Source organism: Bos indicus, chromosome 6 (genome assembly GCF_029378745.1).
Source record: "Bos indicus isolate NIAB-ARS_2022 breed Sahiwal x Tharparkar chromosome 6, NIAB-ARS_B.indTharparkar_mat_pri_1.0, whole genome shotgun sequence".
NCBI classification, from domain to species: domain Eukaryota; kingdom Metazoa; phylum Chordata; class Mammalia; order Artiodactyla; family Bovidae; genus Bos; species Bos indicus.
The window spans coordinates 59,092,949-59,108,305 of NC_091765.1; the positions used below are offsets into that span (position 1 = coordinate 59,092,949).

The window sequence follows — 15,357 nt, forward strand, 5'->3', positions numbered from 1 at the left end:
AAAAAATTAAACCCTTGAGTTTCTTCTCATTAAAACTGTTTTTATTTGTAGGGAATAGAGGACTACAATCTTCTGGCAGGACACCTTGCCATGTTCAGCGATGACTTCAACCTGGCTCAGGACCTGTACCTGGCATCCAGCTGCCCTGTTGCCGCCCTTGAGGTAAGGCAGCAGATGAGGGAAAGAATGCACAAAGAGGCTCTCACCTCTTTTAAAGAGTTAACATCTCTCAGCACCAGGCACCACATGCCTTCCCCCTCCTTGAACTCAGACTTCAGCTTCAAGAACCCCTGAGTATTCATTAACCTTAGAAGTATTTTCACTCTGCTTTCTATGGAGCAGTAAAAGGCATGGTATTGTTACATTACCCATTAATTTAGAGTCAGAGTGTATCTAAAGAGAACAGATTCTGTAACTTACAAAAACACATACAAATGAAAGCAGCCATCATTTATTGAGTGCTTACGTGTACCAGGTACTTTTCTAAGTGTTGACATAAATATTTTAATTCATTCAACCCTCACAACAGTCCTGTGAGATAATACTATTATTTTCTCTATTTTCCAAATGGGAAACCTGAGGCACATTTATCATTTACTGTGTGACGTTCTCTTGTGTGTGAAGAGGGGGAGGCTAAGGCTTGTGTATCATCACCAGTTTCCCAGAGGTGAGCATTACAAGGGAAGGGCCAGAACAGAATGCAGGACCTAGGGCCACACAGGTAGGAGAGAACTGTGGCTGTGTAGAAGAGCAGTTAAGAACGTGGACTTCAGAGTTGGACGTGACTGGTTTCAAATCCCACCTCTTTGTGCCCTTGGACAAGTTATTCCATGTCTCAGTGCCCTAGATCCCATTTAAAGGAGGGATAGTAATATCTAGCCCATAGGGTTGCTGTAAAGACGTAAGAATGAGATTAGATCTTTGGGAACGGTGCCAGATTGACTGTAAAGACACAGATGGTGGCTTTCATCACTAACATTGTTCCACCTCAGCCAACATTTCCACAGCCACATAAAGAAAGCATATTTGCTACTGATTTCACAACTTCTCTTTTTCAAATTGTTCTATAGCAAATTTCATTTTTTTTAATTTAAATTTATTTATTTTAATTGGAGGTTAATTACTTTACAATATTGTAGGTTTTGCCATACATCAACATGAATCCGCCACGGGTGTACACATGCTCTCCATCCTGAACACCCCCCTCCCACCTGCCTCCCCGTACCATCCCTCTGGGTCATCCCAGTGCACCAGCCCCAAGCTTCCTGTATCCTGCATCGAACCTGGACTGGTGATTCGTTTCTTATATGATATTATACATGTTTCAATGCCATTCTCCCAAATCATCCCACCCTCTCCCTCTCCCACAGAGTCCAAAAGAGTGTTCTATACATCTGTGTCTCTTTAGTTTTGGAAGTTTTGGCCACAGCAAATTTCATTTTTAAATTTTAAGTGAACTGAATGTTAAGAAAAAAATTAGATGATATTCCAGTGTTATTGGCTTTCCAGGTGGCACTAGTGGTAAACAACCCGCCTGCCAATAAAACAGATGAAAGAGATGTGACCCAATCCTTGGGTCAGGAAGATCCCCTGGAGTAGGAAGTGGCAACCCACTCCAGTATTCATGCATGGAGAATCCCATGGACAGAGGAGCCTGGCGGGCTACTTTGCAAGTCCATGAGCTTGCAAAGAGTCAGACGTGACTGAAGCGACTTAGCACGCATGCACTCACAATATTATTTGAGATGACTGGGGACACCCTGAGAAATTTTCAGATCTTGGATTGGTATGTGCTGGAGTAGGAACAGGGCTTCCCTGAGTGAGGGCAGAGATGTCATCCTCGCTCTTCTGCGTTAGCTGTGGACACTTGTCACGTGCTCCTGGCTTCGTAAAGGATTTAAGCTGATGGCTTCACAATGGGAAGTGGTGACTGCACCCCATTGTTCCTTTAACCTCACTTTGAAGGCTGACAGGTTAGCTAAGTAAAAACGTTGGAGGCAAAGTCCTACTGCTCAGCCCTGCCACACACTAACAGTGAGACTGTGCGTGCAAAACTAGCCTCTCTTTGCCTCAGTTCTGGATCCCTAAAATGGGCACGGGAACAGCTCATTATAAAAGGCCTAGTTGTGGAAAGTAAATAGGCTAATGTCTTAGAGTAGAAAATATCACTTGCAAAATGTTAGCCATTGTTAATTCTGTACAAAGGGTGAATAAAGTGAGGAATGAACTCCAGAAGATTAATGGTTTACTCTTTAATGGTTTTTTATTATTTATTTTAAATGAAACAAAGATGAATATTTTAATGATAAAAGGAACAATTCACAAAGGAGATAGATATCATAAACCATTAGACACTTAACAAAGAAACAAAAGACATAGAGCAAAAATCAGAAGAAATAAAAGGGAAAAGAAGCAATATATAATCATAGTGAGACATATTAACATTTCTCTGAGACTATTTTGTCAAGTGCAGAAAAAAGAATAGGAGCATCTTGAATGATGTCATTAATAATTTAAATATAATAGATTTATATTTAATTAATTTATGTTAATCATATCCTGTGTGCTTGTGTGCTAAGTCACTTCAGTCATGTCCATCTCTTTGTGACCCACTGGACTGCACCTGCCAGGCTCCTCTGTCCATGGGATTCTCCAGGCAAGAATACTGGAGTGGGTTGTCATGCCCTCCTGCAGGGGATCTTCCAGACCCAGGGGTCGAACCCACATCTCTTATGCATCTCAATGCAACCCATCTGCATTGGCAGGTGGGTTCTTTACTCCTAGTGCCACCTGGGAAGCCCTAATCATATCCTACACAAATATATTTAAAATTTTGTATCTCATATGTTATTAGATGTCCATAGGACATTTAGAAAAACTGGCAATTTCAAAAAAGTAGAATTCTTTTTTGTGTGTGTGACTCAGTTATACATATACACGTTATTTCTGAAATTATTTTCCAGTATAGGTTATTACATCATTCTGTTCCCTGTGCGATACAGTAAACCTTTGTTGCTTGTTGCATATCTGTTTTTTTAATTTGGGAATCTAGCATTCTATTCATACTAAAAAAAACAAGTGGAATCAAAATGTCATTAATTTTTTAGTTAGGCAAAAATCCATAAGTTTTTAAAAATATATATATATGTTTACAAAAGCTTTTCTACTATGCTTGATAAACACTTGAGAAAGAACATCCAAAAAAAGAAAAGATGGAAAATTGGAAAACATAAACAAAATGAAATGGGAGCACTGAATATGAAATAGAAAAAATGAAACAAACTAGATAAAAATGAAAGATCCTCATATATTCCAGGTGTATTTATTTATTTTTAATTTATTTATTTATTTTACTTTACAATATTTTATTGGTATTGCCATACATTGACTTGAATCCACCCTGAGTGTGCATGTGTTCCCCATCCTGAACCCTTCTCCCACCTCCCTCCACATCCCATCCCTCTGGGTCATCTCAGTGCACCAACCCCGAGCACCCTGTATCATGCATCAAACCTGGACTGGTGATTTGTTTGACATATGATATTTTACATATTTCAGTGCCATTCTCCCATAACATGGCTGTTCATTAGAAACTGGAGCTTTAGCAAAAAAAAAAAAAGCAATATCTGGGCATTTGTACTTGTATTTTTCAAAAAAAATTCCAAGATAATTCTGATATGCATATGAATTTTAAAAAGTGATTACAGGTTTTTCTATTAAATGGTAGTTTTGGTGATACAGAATTCTGTAATTTTTCTGTTAACCAATCATAATACAGTGGTATTAAGTGAGTAATAGTTACATAATCACAATAGTAAAAAGATATTTATCAGTTTTCACAGTCTATAGCCAGACAAAAAATAAAAGATAATTACAATTTCAAGCCATAATGGGAACATGATTAACCTAACAATATAAAATAATTACATACCATTTTGCAATTGTGGACTTGTGTACCAGACACAGATAAAAGACCTCAGGAGCCAGGGAGAAAGACATATTCACATTTTATTTATGTTTGCTACTATTCATCTTATGATACAGGTTCAGATTTTCTCAGAAAATAAGATCAATTCCTATAGTAAAGTATTTCTCAACTTTTTCTTTATTATCTCCCCTCTAAGAAGAAATACTAGTTTTAATTTAGTTGATTGAATTAATTTAAATTCAATTTAATTTTTTCCTATTGAGACAAATTAAATACTAAAGAGAATAAGATTTTGTTCAGGATTGAGTTTTGGAGGGCCAGGAACCCATTGTAATAGCCACGGGCCCTGGAGTGCACAGGCTCAGTAGTGGTGGCTCACCACTTAGGATCTTTCCAGACCAAACCCATGTCCCCTGCCTTGGCAGTGGTCCACTGAGCCACCAGGGAATGTAATCACTTTTATTAAAACCAGCACTATATGGTAACTGTGCAGAATAATTTGCTATTTGAAATTAATATCTTTCTCTTTCTAATAGATGAGAAGGGATCTGCAGCACTGGGACAGTGCTCTACAATTGGCAAAACGTTTAGCCCCAGACCAAATACCGTTTATATCAAAAGAATATGCTATTCAGCTTGAATTCACGTAAGTCCTCATCTTTATATGTTTCAGTCAGTAACTAATTATTGAATATCTTTAGTTCTAAACTCCTATTCATTATAAGGCCATTGATTTAATAATTAAATACATGGATTTAATAGTGGCTTCTTAGGTGGAAAAAAACCCATATTAATTATACATCCAAAAATGTTTTATTCTAATTAACGATGTCTTATCCATGTATCTATCCACTCCCTTTCAGCATCAAAATCTCAGTTTGGGTCTAAGCCTTTTCCATATTTAGAATTGTTTTGAATTGAGAAATATTGTTTTGAAACACATTTGGCCAACAACAGTTACACATAGTGTCAAGGTGACTCTGCTTTTCTTAATCTACGATCATGACCTTGACCACGTTGAACACTTTGAGGATTTGCAGTGTGAATTCAAGGCATGGTGAAAGATACCAGGCTTTGTTCCACAACTCTATTTGCTTCAACTTGTACTTCTGCTTTTTAAAATTGAATTGCACATGGATAAAAATTCATCAGTTCATGTTGCAAATCAAGCCAGAAGCTTTTCAAGGTGAAGCTGCAGTGCTTGAGTAATAAGCCCTGCTGATGCATGATGAATATGCTTCACAGATCTTGCCTACCTTTGAAAATGCCATAATCTGTTCTGAGAGATTTAGAAATTTCTAGTGTTCTTAATTGCTGCTGCTGCTGCTAAGTCGCTTCAGTCGTGTCCAACTCTGTGTGACCCCATAGAGGGCAGCCCCCCAGGCTCCCCCATCCCTAGGATTCTCCAGGCAAGAACACTGGAGTGGGTTGCCATTTCCTTCTCCAATGCATGAAAGTGAAAAGTGAAAGTGAAGTTGCTCAGTCATGTCCGACTCTTAGCGACCCCATGGACTGAAGCCCACAAGGGATTTTCCAGGCAAGAGTACTGGAGTGGGGTGCCATTGCCTTCTCTGGTTCTTAATTACTAGACAGTCTTGACTGTCAATAGTCTTAATTGATAGACTATACATTTTTACTTCAGTCCTGCCTAAAAGTGTAATTTTAGAGGGATTTCAGGATCCAATTTGAAACTCCCATTCAGCTGTGGTTAATGTCACTAATGCAGATACCTGCAGAGACAAGCAATGAATCATTTATTGACAAATGTAAGTTTGCAAGTATATGTAGTTGCAATGACAACTACATCATAACTGGGTGATTTATTATAGGATATATTCCATTTTCAAAAATTATAAAATGGGAAAAACACTGCTTCTTGAACAAAGAAAATATGGTTCTAACATTAAAAATCATTTTTATGTAGTTCCATTTTATTTTCATATAGACTTTATAGTCATTGAGAATATTGACAGATAATAATTGTAGAAATTACTCCATCAAAAAGTACTCTTTCATTTCTAACCAGGATACCTTATTTAAAAGTTCCTATTTTGCAAATAAAAGCTTTTTGGAGACTTTATTTCTTCTTAGTCAATCTTAATCTAAATTTATCACATTTCTGCCCCTTACAAAGTTATGTTGAAAAGAACAAATAGGAACCTTAGTGCATAACACAAGAGAGGAGGCCTCAGTGCCCTGGCCCTGCATCTGTGTCCTGAGAGTGACTGGGGCTGAGAGTAAAGAAAAGAGGGTCACTGCACTGGGAGATGACCCACCCTCCCCGGTCTAAGCACAGGCACTTGAGGAAGCTCTGGAACTATCCAGAAAACTTTCACTGTTCCTCCTTTCAGGAGAATCAGTCTTTGTAGCAAACCCTCAAAAGCTGTCTCATCATAGTCAGGTGAGCTGAGCCAGTTGAAAGTCTGATGTTATTGATACTTTTTTAACCGTTTTTGGTCAACATGTGACTGTGAAGGCACCAGTTTCCATAGTTTTCACTGCTGTTTCTATGCTGACCCCTGGGTCCTGATCTAGGTATGCACCCCAACACCCAAATCAGGAGACTTACTCTTGTGATAATCCAGTACCCCAGTAGCTACCAGGTGCTGATTTTTAAAAAAAACATTAATTTATTTGGCTGCACCAGCTCTTGGTTGTGGCACGTGACCTCTCAGTTATGGCATGTGGGATCTAGTTTCCTGACCAGGGAGGGATTGAAGCCAGGACCCCTGCATTGAGAGTGTGATGTCTTAGCCCCGGGACCACCAGAGGAGTCCCACCAGCTGCTGATTTTGATTCTAAGGCCCTGGGCCTCTGCTCAGTTCCAAGAGTCTGTTTCATTCTACAGCCAACACATTGATTAGATCAAAGAAGGACCCGTCTGACATCTGTGGGAAGGATTCGCTCTCCAGTCTGACATTAGAATCATGAGCTAGAGCCACATGAGAGTTCCAAAATAAAATAATTAAATAAAGTACATGAACTAAAATACCATAAAAATAAAGTAAGAGTTCCCAAGTCTCAGTTTAGCATCTCTTAATAGGAGAAACCATCAGGAGACATCTCTATCTGTGTTGATGTAATTGGGTCCAAATATTGGAAATTCCTGGGCTTCCTGGGTAGTTCAGCTGGTAAAGAATCCACCTGCAATGCAGGAGACCCCAGTTTGATTCCTGGATCGGGAATATCTCCTGGAGGAGGGATAGGCTACCCACTTCAGTATTTGGGGCTTCCCTGGTGGCTCAGATGGTTAAGAATCCGCCTGCAGTGTGGGAGACCTGGGTTCAGTCACTGGGTTGGGAAGATCCCCTGGAGGAGGACATGGCAACCCACTCCAGTATTCTTGCCTGGAAAATCCCCATGGACAGAGGGGCCTGGAGGGCTACAGTCCATAGAGTTGCAAAGAGTCGGACACAGCTAAGCATAGCACGGCAACGTTAGAAATTCCCACGTAGGAACACTGCTGACTGTGAAGCTCTGGGCTGTCCAACAAATTCCTTGTAACCAACAGATGAGGAAATTGAGTGAAGCTGAGGGAGGTTGACTGGTCTAAGCTGATTTTTCAGAGCTGATTAATTTATTCTGGAGGAGATAGTTTCTTCAAGTACAATGGATCTCCAGATGGATACTAAGCAATCACTGATCCATCCTGTTCCAAACATTAAGAATGAATTGAGGTAATAAATATGACTTCTAGATATGCAGATCCATATTAGCATCCATCATGGGAAGAGGGAGTGGTATCATTTATACTCCCTGCTGTCTCAGTGGTAAAGAATCTGCCTGCCAATGCAGGAGACAGGAGACAAGAGTTCGATCCCTGGGTCAGGAAGATCCTCTGGAGAAGAGAATGGCAACCCACTTCAGTATTCCTGCCTGGGAAATCCCATGTTTCCTGCCTGGGAAATAGCCAGACAGAGGAGCCTGGCAGGCTACAGTCCATGGGGTTGCAGAGTCCGACAGGTCTTAGTGACTAAACAAACAACATGATACTTTTTATCAGAATAAGAATCAGGGCCCTTAATACTGTCATCCCCAGTAGTTTCCTTAATTTCTACAGATTCTCTCAATACATATTGCACTTACAAATACTGGGTATTCAGAGGGGGAGGGAAACATTGCTTTTTATGGTCTCATGATTGTCTTTAGAACCCTGAAGGAAAGGAGGAAAGGAAAGTTTGTCGCACAGTCATGTCCAACTCTTTGTGACCCCATGGACTATAGCCCACCAGATCATCTGTCCATGAATTTCTCCAGGCAAGAGTACTGGAGTGGGTTGCCATTCCCTTCTCCAGGGGATCTTCCCTACCCAGGGATCAAACCCGGGTCTCCTGTATTGCAGGCAGATTCTTTACCAACTGAGTTACTAGGGAAGTCCCTTAGAACCCCAAAGGAGATAATTAATCAAAAGTGACCCAAAAATTTTAATTTAGCTCCCCAAAATGCCTAGCATACTACAAAGTTAGTACCTTACACTCTTAGCATAATGTAGCTTAATACTTACTTTTAAAGTAGCAAAATAATGGCCTGACTTCAAAGAACGCATGCATAAACATTGTGTATCACGCCTTTCATGTGCTTAAGCAACTCAGTGACAGAGTATCTTTTAAATCTTGTATATGTAAACAGGATGCTTAAATGTGTATTAAAATTCACTCTCTTTTTTTTTTCAGAGGTGATTATGCAAATGCTTTGGCTCATTATGAGAAAGGAATAACAGGTGATAATAAGGTAACCTTGAATAAAGATATGCATAGTTATCTTAGAGTTTGTTGTTAGTTTCCTGTAAGAAATAATCTTATTTGCATTCTATTTATTTAGTATGAAGCAGGTGAGCCTTTTTTTTTTTTCAGTTTATTAACAACTTTGCAAGGACATAGTTAAATCATTTTAAAACACTTTGAACTCTTAAAAACTGACATTGACAATGTTTTTATCTGTCGGAAAAAGCTTTGTTTTCCATTGGACCCTAAATATGAGCTTTTTATTGAGGTTGGGAGTAAAATTTGTATCCCTTTCCACTTATAGGCTAGCTATGATTTTCATAAAGCTTTTCGTTTCACTCTTAAAATGTTTCAACAACTGCTTTAAAAGTGAATTCCCAGCCCATAAAGGTTTTTCTGCCATTTTATTACTCATGCTGTATCTTTTATGATTAACCTGGTAAGCATATACTTTACCCACCATTCCAGTCCATTCTCTTGTCCCAGACCATCCCAGAATTTAACTCAAGAAGCTAAATTTTGTGATAAAAATTTGAGCAACTTCACTTTCACTTTTCACTTTCATGCATTGGAGAAGGAAATGGCAACCCACTCCAGTGTTCTTGCTTGGAGAATCCCAGGGACGGGGAGCCTGGTGGGCTGCCGTCTTTGGGGTCGCACAGAGTCGGACACGACTGAAGCGACTTAGCAGCAGTAGCAGTAGCAGGTGATGTCAAGATTGAAAACCTTTTTATTTTCTGTTTTATATTTCTAGCCTTTTATTACAAAAGTGATAACAATGTCATTATAGCCGATTTGAAAAATCACCGAAGTCTGTTAACCTTACAAAGTGCGAGTTCAACATTCTCTCCTCCAAACACACTCCTTAATGATTATGACTACTGGTCATGATCTTATATATTTCCATCCAGAATCTCTTCTAAGCATATAGATATGTATACAATAGGGATTTTTACTAAAAATGAAATCATTCACTTCCATTCTCTCAGCAAAGATCAACTGAGAATCTGTTCTGTGAAAGAAAAACAGCATTTTGCCTCATGGTCTTTCCAAGTCAATACATATGAACGTTTTAATTTTTTAAGAGCTTCTAAACTGTCATTGTTTGGATGTACCATGGTTTTTTTCATCCACTCCCTTGTTGAATTCAAATAACTATAATTATAGTTAAGATAGTATTTCTTACTTAGTATTTCTGCAGGCTGTATTCTCACAAGTGGGATTTCTACGTCATAAAATGTGTGCTTTCAAATCTTTAGACTGCTAGATTGCTCTCCAAAAGAACTTACGGTAATTCATCCAGCTGTGTATGAAAGTGTTCATTTCCCCCATATTCTCTACACTACCAATCTCTACCAATTTTATCAGCATAAAAAAAAAAAAGGGTATTTAATTTTATTTTTTATGTGTTTGATTATTAGTGAAGCCAAGCATGTTTTATTTATTTAGTGGCCAATTGTATGTTTTTAAAATTAATATGAATTGCCTAATTATATCCTTTGCTCGTTTATCTCAGAGTTTTGACAATTTCTTTGTTTGGCTGCATCTATTTTCGTTCATTCTTAACTGTGTTATTAAATACAGTCACCACTAGCCACATGGGGCCATTTAAGTTATTTAAAATTAAATAAAATGTAAAACTCAGATCCTCTGTCACAAATTAGTAAAGGTTTTATGTTTCATCATGCCTAGTAGAGAAATCTTTAATTTGATAAATGTTTTTTCTCTTAATTTTATTCGTAGCATAGCTATGTACCCAGTGTATTTCCTCTCACATAAAATTCTATACCAAGAAGACATACAAAGATATGCAAGGTATTACGACAAAGGTGCAGTAAAAATGTGGCCTTGAGCAGAAAAGATCTAGACTTCTGAAGAAAAGAATATGACTTTGTAACAGATGATTTAAAAAAAAAAAAAGATTCCGTATTATTTCAGAATCTTGAGATTTGCCAGCAAAGACTATTGAAAGTAAACCATAACATTTAGGTTCATTTTAGATTTAAATTGTTTGGCTAAAATACATCCTTTTTACAAGTGAACTTACTTAAAAGACAGAAAGAGACTCACAGAGAATGGACTTATGGTTGCCAGGGGAAAGACTGGGGGGACAGGATAGTTAGGGAGTTTGGGACAGACATGTACGCACTGCTATACTTAAAATGGATAACCAGCAGGAATCTCCTGTGTAGCACGTGGAACTCTGCCCAGTGTTATGTGGCAGCCTGGATGGGAGGGGGATTTGGGGGAGAATGGATACACGTATATGTGTGGCTGAGTCTCTTTGCTGTTCACCTGAAACTGTCACAACACTGTTACTCAGCTATATCCCGATACAAATAAAAAGCTTTTAAGAAATACAGAAAAATAAAATACATCATTTTAAGCTAGGGTGTGATTTGTTAGTTATTTGCCTTCTAATTTCAGGAACACGATGAGGTGTGCCTGGCTGGAGTGGCCCAGATGTCCATAAGAATGGGAGACATCCGCCGCGGGGTTAACCAAGCCCTCAAGCACCCCAGCAGGGTCCTTAAAAGAGACTGTGGAGCCATCCTGGAGAATATGAAGGTAGAGTTTCCTGGGAATACATATTTATGAAGTCTCATACACAATTAAACTAGTATTTTGATAATCTCATACTATTTTAGCAATTTTCAGAAGCAGCTCAACTGTATGAGAAAGGTCTCTACTATGACAAAGCAGCATCTGTGTACATCCGCTGTAAGAACTGGTAAGAATCTGCTGCAAAGTGTGTTCTGAGCAGCTGTGGAAATGAACGTGTGTAGATGCCCTCCCCTCTGGTTTTCTTGCTCGTCCTTCCAACTGTGCAGCTATTGCCTCTGTCTGGGCCTTCCCTCCATCACCTGTTTTTCTTTATAGATAGATTAGTTCATCTTAATAGTTCTGTATCCAAAGAACAGCACATTTTCTTGGTTTAATATGAGGAAATAACCAATCAGATAAATTACTAGAATAAAAAAGCCCTATTATCCACAGAGTCAATGAACTGGCCTTCATTTTCCCACAGAGGATGGGCTGGCTGGGTCGGGGGCCCGAGAAAAAGCAATTAAATCTTTTAACTGTAGGGGCCAAGATTTTTTTAAGATGATGATAACTGTTTCTTGAATCCTAAAAATTAACACCTGATTGTAGGAAGCTACTTTTGGAGCAAATGTAGCGCTGACATTATTCTCAACCTACGTTTCTAGGGCAAAAGTTGGTGAGCTTCTGCCTCATGTTTCTTCTCCAAAGATTCACTTGCAGTATGCCAAAGCTAAAGAAGCAGATGGAAGGTTTGTACAGTGTCTCAAGTTTACACAAATCTAAAAGGATGTTTTATAAAGTAATTGTTGATATCGGCAACCTTCTAAGAAAGGCAAAAACAGAAAACATCTTTACCCTCACCTGGCTTGAAGTGCCAGGCTATTAAGTTTTCCCCATACTTTATATAGTTCATCCAGTCCTTTATGTATTTATATGTGGACTACAATCTCATTTTTATTTGAAGGTTAAATACTAGAAGTTGAAACTTTGATATAATTATGGCATGAAAATGAAATTAGGCAATAGTCATTTTATTAAGGAAGATAACTTACAAAGGCAAAGAAAAGTGAAGAAACGTGAATTTCATGGCTGCTCTGTTTAAGCTGAAAAACAGTATAACAGTATAACAATGGATTGTTGGTACTTTAAATAGACAAAGATTTTCTGGAACTTAATATAAGAAACTCAAATCCACTGGGAGGAAATGGGCTAAGACAAGGAGTGCCAGAGGAGGAAATACAGTTATGAAATTATATTTTATACAGATACGAAAAAGTTCCATCTCACTAATAGTAATTAAATTAAAGCAACAGCATATCATTTTAACTCATATTGGGAAAAGATGTATTTTAAACTAATAACCATATTGTCAGAAAGCACTTGTTATGCATGACTAATAGGACTGTAAATTTCTAAAGTCTTTAGAAGGTTATTTAGCAATATGTATTAAGAGATTTTTAAAGGTTACTTCCTTCTACTTTTAGAAAAGTAACCTTAAGAAAGAGATACACACTAAATGTCTTGTTAAAATGGAAAGAGCTAGAGAGCTCATGGAGACTGAACAAAAGTCTTGAGCTCCATCTAGAGGTCAATACACAATGATTTTATAGATTACTGTTAAATTGTATCTGTAATTGTGAAAAATTGCTGATTTTCTGTTTGCTAAAATAAGCCTGTATTACTGTTATAATCTTTCCTCTTTAACAAAACAGTAAAATATAAAAAATTGTATATATATGATTCAGATGAGAAAACACAGTTCATTATTGGTATTTTACTGTTAGTTTATCAAACCTGTAAAAACAGCATATTTTAGTGAAATGGTTCATGGTATTCTTTCTGATAAAAAAACAAAGAAGAGCAAGAAAAGTGAGCAATCACCATCAATTAAAAAAACAAACAAACAGTATCCCAAGCATTAATTGACATTTTTCTCCCAAATGTGACAAGGTTGAGAAAGTTTGTTTGAACTAAGTATCTCTTATAGATACAAAGAAGCTGTTGTGGCTTATGAGAATGCAAAACAGTGGAACAGTGTGATCCGCATCTACCTGGACCACCTCAACAATCCAGAAAAGGCTGTCAGCATCGTCAGAGAGACCCAGTCCCTGGAAGGAGCCAAGTTGGTAGCCAGGTAATGTAATGCGTTATTTTTGGACTTCCAAAAACTAGCCTTTAAAGAAAGCCCCCACTTCCCCTTGTCAAAAAAATCATTTCAAATGGAATATTTATTCTTTCTTTTCAAAATTATATCTTCTAAGTGTTTAAATTAAAAGGCTGTTTGTTATGGTCAACATACGCGAGTATGTTTACCAAATGTAAACATATGGTGTAGAACTACAGTTTACCCAGTATGTTTTTACTTTGGAATGGTTTCTCGGGCTTGAAAAAGATTTTATTTTGTGAATGACAGACTTCTTTTAAATGAGTCAAGCTAATTAAAGTACTCTTTGCTTTAGATTTTTTCTACAGCTCGGTGACTACGGGTCTGCCATCCAGTTTCTTGTTATATCCAAGTGCAATAATGAAGCTTTCACACTGGCTCAGCAACACAACAAAATGGAAATCTATGCAGACATTATTGGTAAATATCATTGTTTTCCCCAATTTCTCTTAAAGATTTTATCTGGTCTAATAATCAGACTGGCTACATCCGCACGCACGTGCACACACACCATTTGTACACAGGCACACACACCATTCCATTTGTACACAGACACATACAACTATATGTTACTTGTCAGGTTTCAAGATCCCTACTGTCACCTTCAAGGTGAGATGGAATCGTAAGACCACTTTGAAAAATTAAGGTGTTTCAGGTGACTTCCATGGAAGGCCAGATTTCCCAAATTCTCCTACCGATCACCCAGTGGTAAAGGAAGGTTCCAAAACGAAAGTAATAGGAAATGCAGAGTGACTTTTGAAAAAGTAATTGTGTTCATCAAATTTAAAAATTGAGTTGTAAATTAAGCATATAGGATGTGGTTTTTAAAGATTTTGAAAGTCCGAAAGAAAATTTTATATTCTGAGAATACCGGCTTACAGGTTATCTTCCCCTGTTTGTAATTATTCTTAGAACTTACTGAAATAACTTTCAGATTTTTCACTTCATGGGCCATATTTAACATTATTTGTGGTGTGATTTTTCTCTTTTTTTTTTTACTGTGGTAAAATATACAAAACATAAACTTACCATTTTAATAGTTTTTAAGTGCACAGTTTGGTTGCATGAAGTACATTCACATTGTCGTACAACCATCACCACATCTGTCTCCAGAACTTTTTCACCATCCTAAACTCTACCCATTAAACAATGGCTCCCATTCCCTCACCTCCCAGCCTCGTAACACTGTCCTATTCTCAGTCTCTATGAATTTGACTATTCATGGGACCTTATATAAGTGGAATTATAATATTTGTCCTTTTATGTTATTTCATGTTTTAAAATTCAGAAAATGACCATAAGAAATGATGGTGGGATTCATAAGAAAAATTTTTTTCAGTCTTTAAGGGAAATGATAGGTAAAAGCATCTTGTAATATCTTCAGAAGTCATTCAGATAATTGGAAATATAAAGAGTTAAAGAAAAAAAGAAAGTACAGATAAAAGTCACATTATGATTATTAATGTTTAACATGGCTGATGACATTTCTGTCCTAACATTACAAGTCATCATTGCACTAAAGCATTTAAGTTTTTCTAATTTCATAAGGATGTGGCTTATCCGATACACACACACACAAATACACACTCTAATCCCCAAACATAACACACACTTTCCTTCATCTTTCTTTACTCTCTTCTTTTATAAACTCTAAATCTGGCTTGGTCTGGAGACAAGGGCTGTTCATACTCTGGTGCCCTACTGGGCCTCCAACTCCCATGAGTAAGTGTGAAATGAATGTAAACAATGAATTGGAACTCCAGCAGCTTTGGGGTCTTCTGTGCTTTATATGTTTAAGCCTCAAACTGAAAGAACAACAGTAAAAAAGGAAAAACAGTAATTATCTTTAATAGCATCTATTATCCACTTGAGTATCATCTTCCCTGTCTGACAAATACACACAGACTATTGTTTAGACCAGGCATTGGAGAAACCGAGAAAGGAGATGGATTGCATGTGCATTATGGTTAACTTGGCTCCCAATTGTTTTGAAACCC

At 37.6% G+C, this 15,357-nt stretch overlaps 1 protein-coding gene across 11 annotated transcripts in view; it reads left to right on the forward strand.

Moving 5' to 3' along the window:
* The window catches only part of WDR19 (WD repeat domain 19), a 78,026-nt gene that overhangs the window by 36,324 nt on the left and 26,345 nt on the right, over positions 1-15,357 (forward strand). For all 11 annotated transcript variants that reach the window (XR_011567156.1, XR_011567157.1, XR_011567158.1 and 8 more), the window contains 8 exons: positions 52-162; positions 4,465-4,574; positions 8,602-8,659; positions 11,080-11,220; positions 11,301-11,383; positions 11,862-11,945; positions 13,184-13,330; positions 13,656-13,780. Coding sequence is in view for 5 of the 11 variants with exons in the window: in XM_070791309.1 (XP_070647410.1) it covers positions 52-162; positions 4,465-4,574; positions 8,602-8,659; positions 11,080-11,220; positions 11,301-11,383; positions 11,862-11,945; positions 13,184-13,330; positions 13,656-13,780 (859 nt within the window). In the remaining 6 variants the exon portion in view is untranslated. The remainder of the gene's footprint in view (positions 1-51; positions 163-4,464; positions 4,575-8,601; positions 8,660-11,079; positions 11,221-11,300; positions 11,384-11,861; positions 11,946-13,183; positions 13,331-13,655; positions 13,781-15,357) is intronic.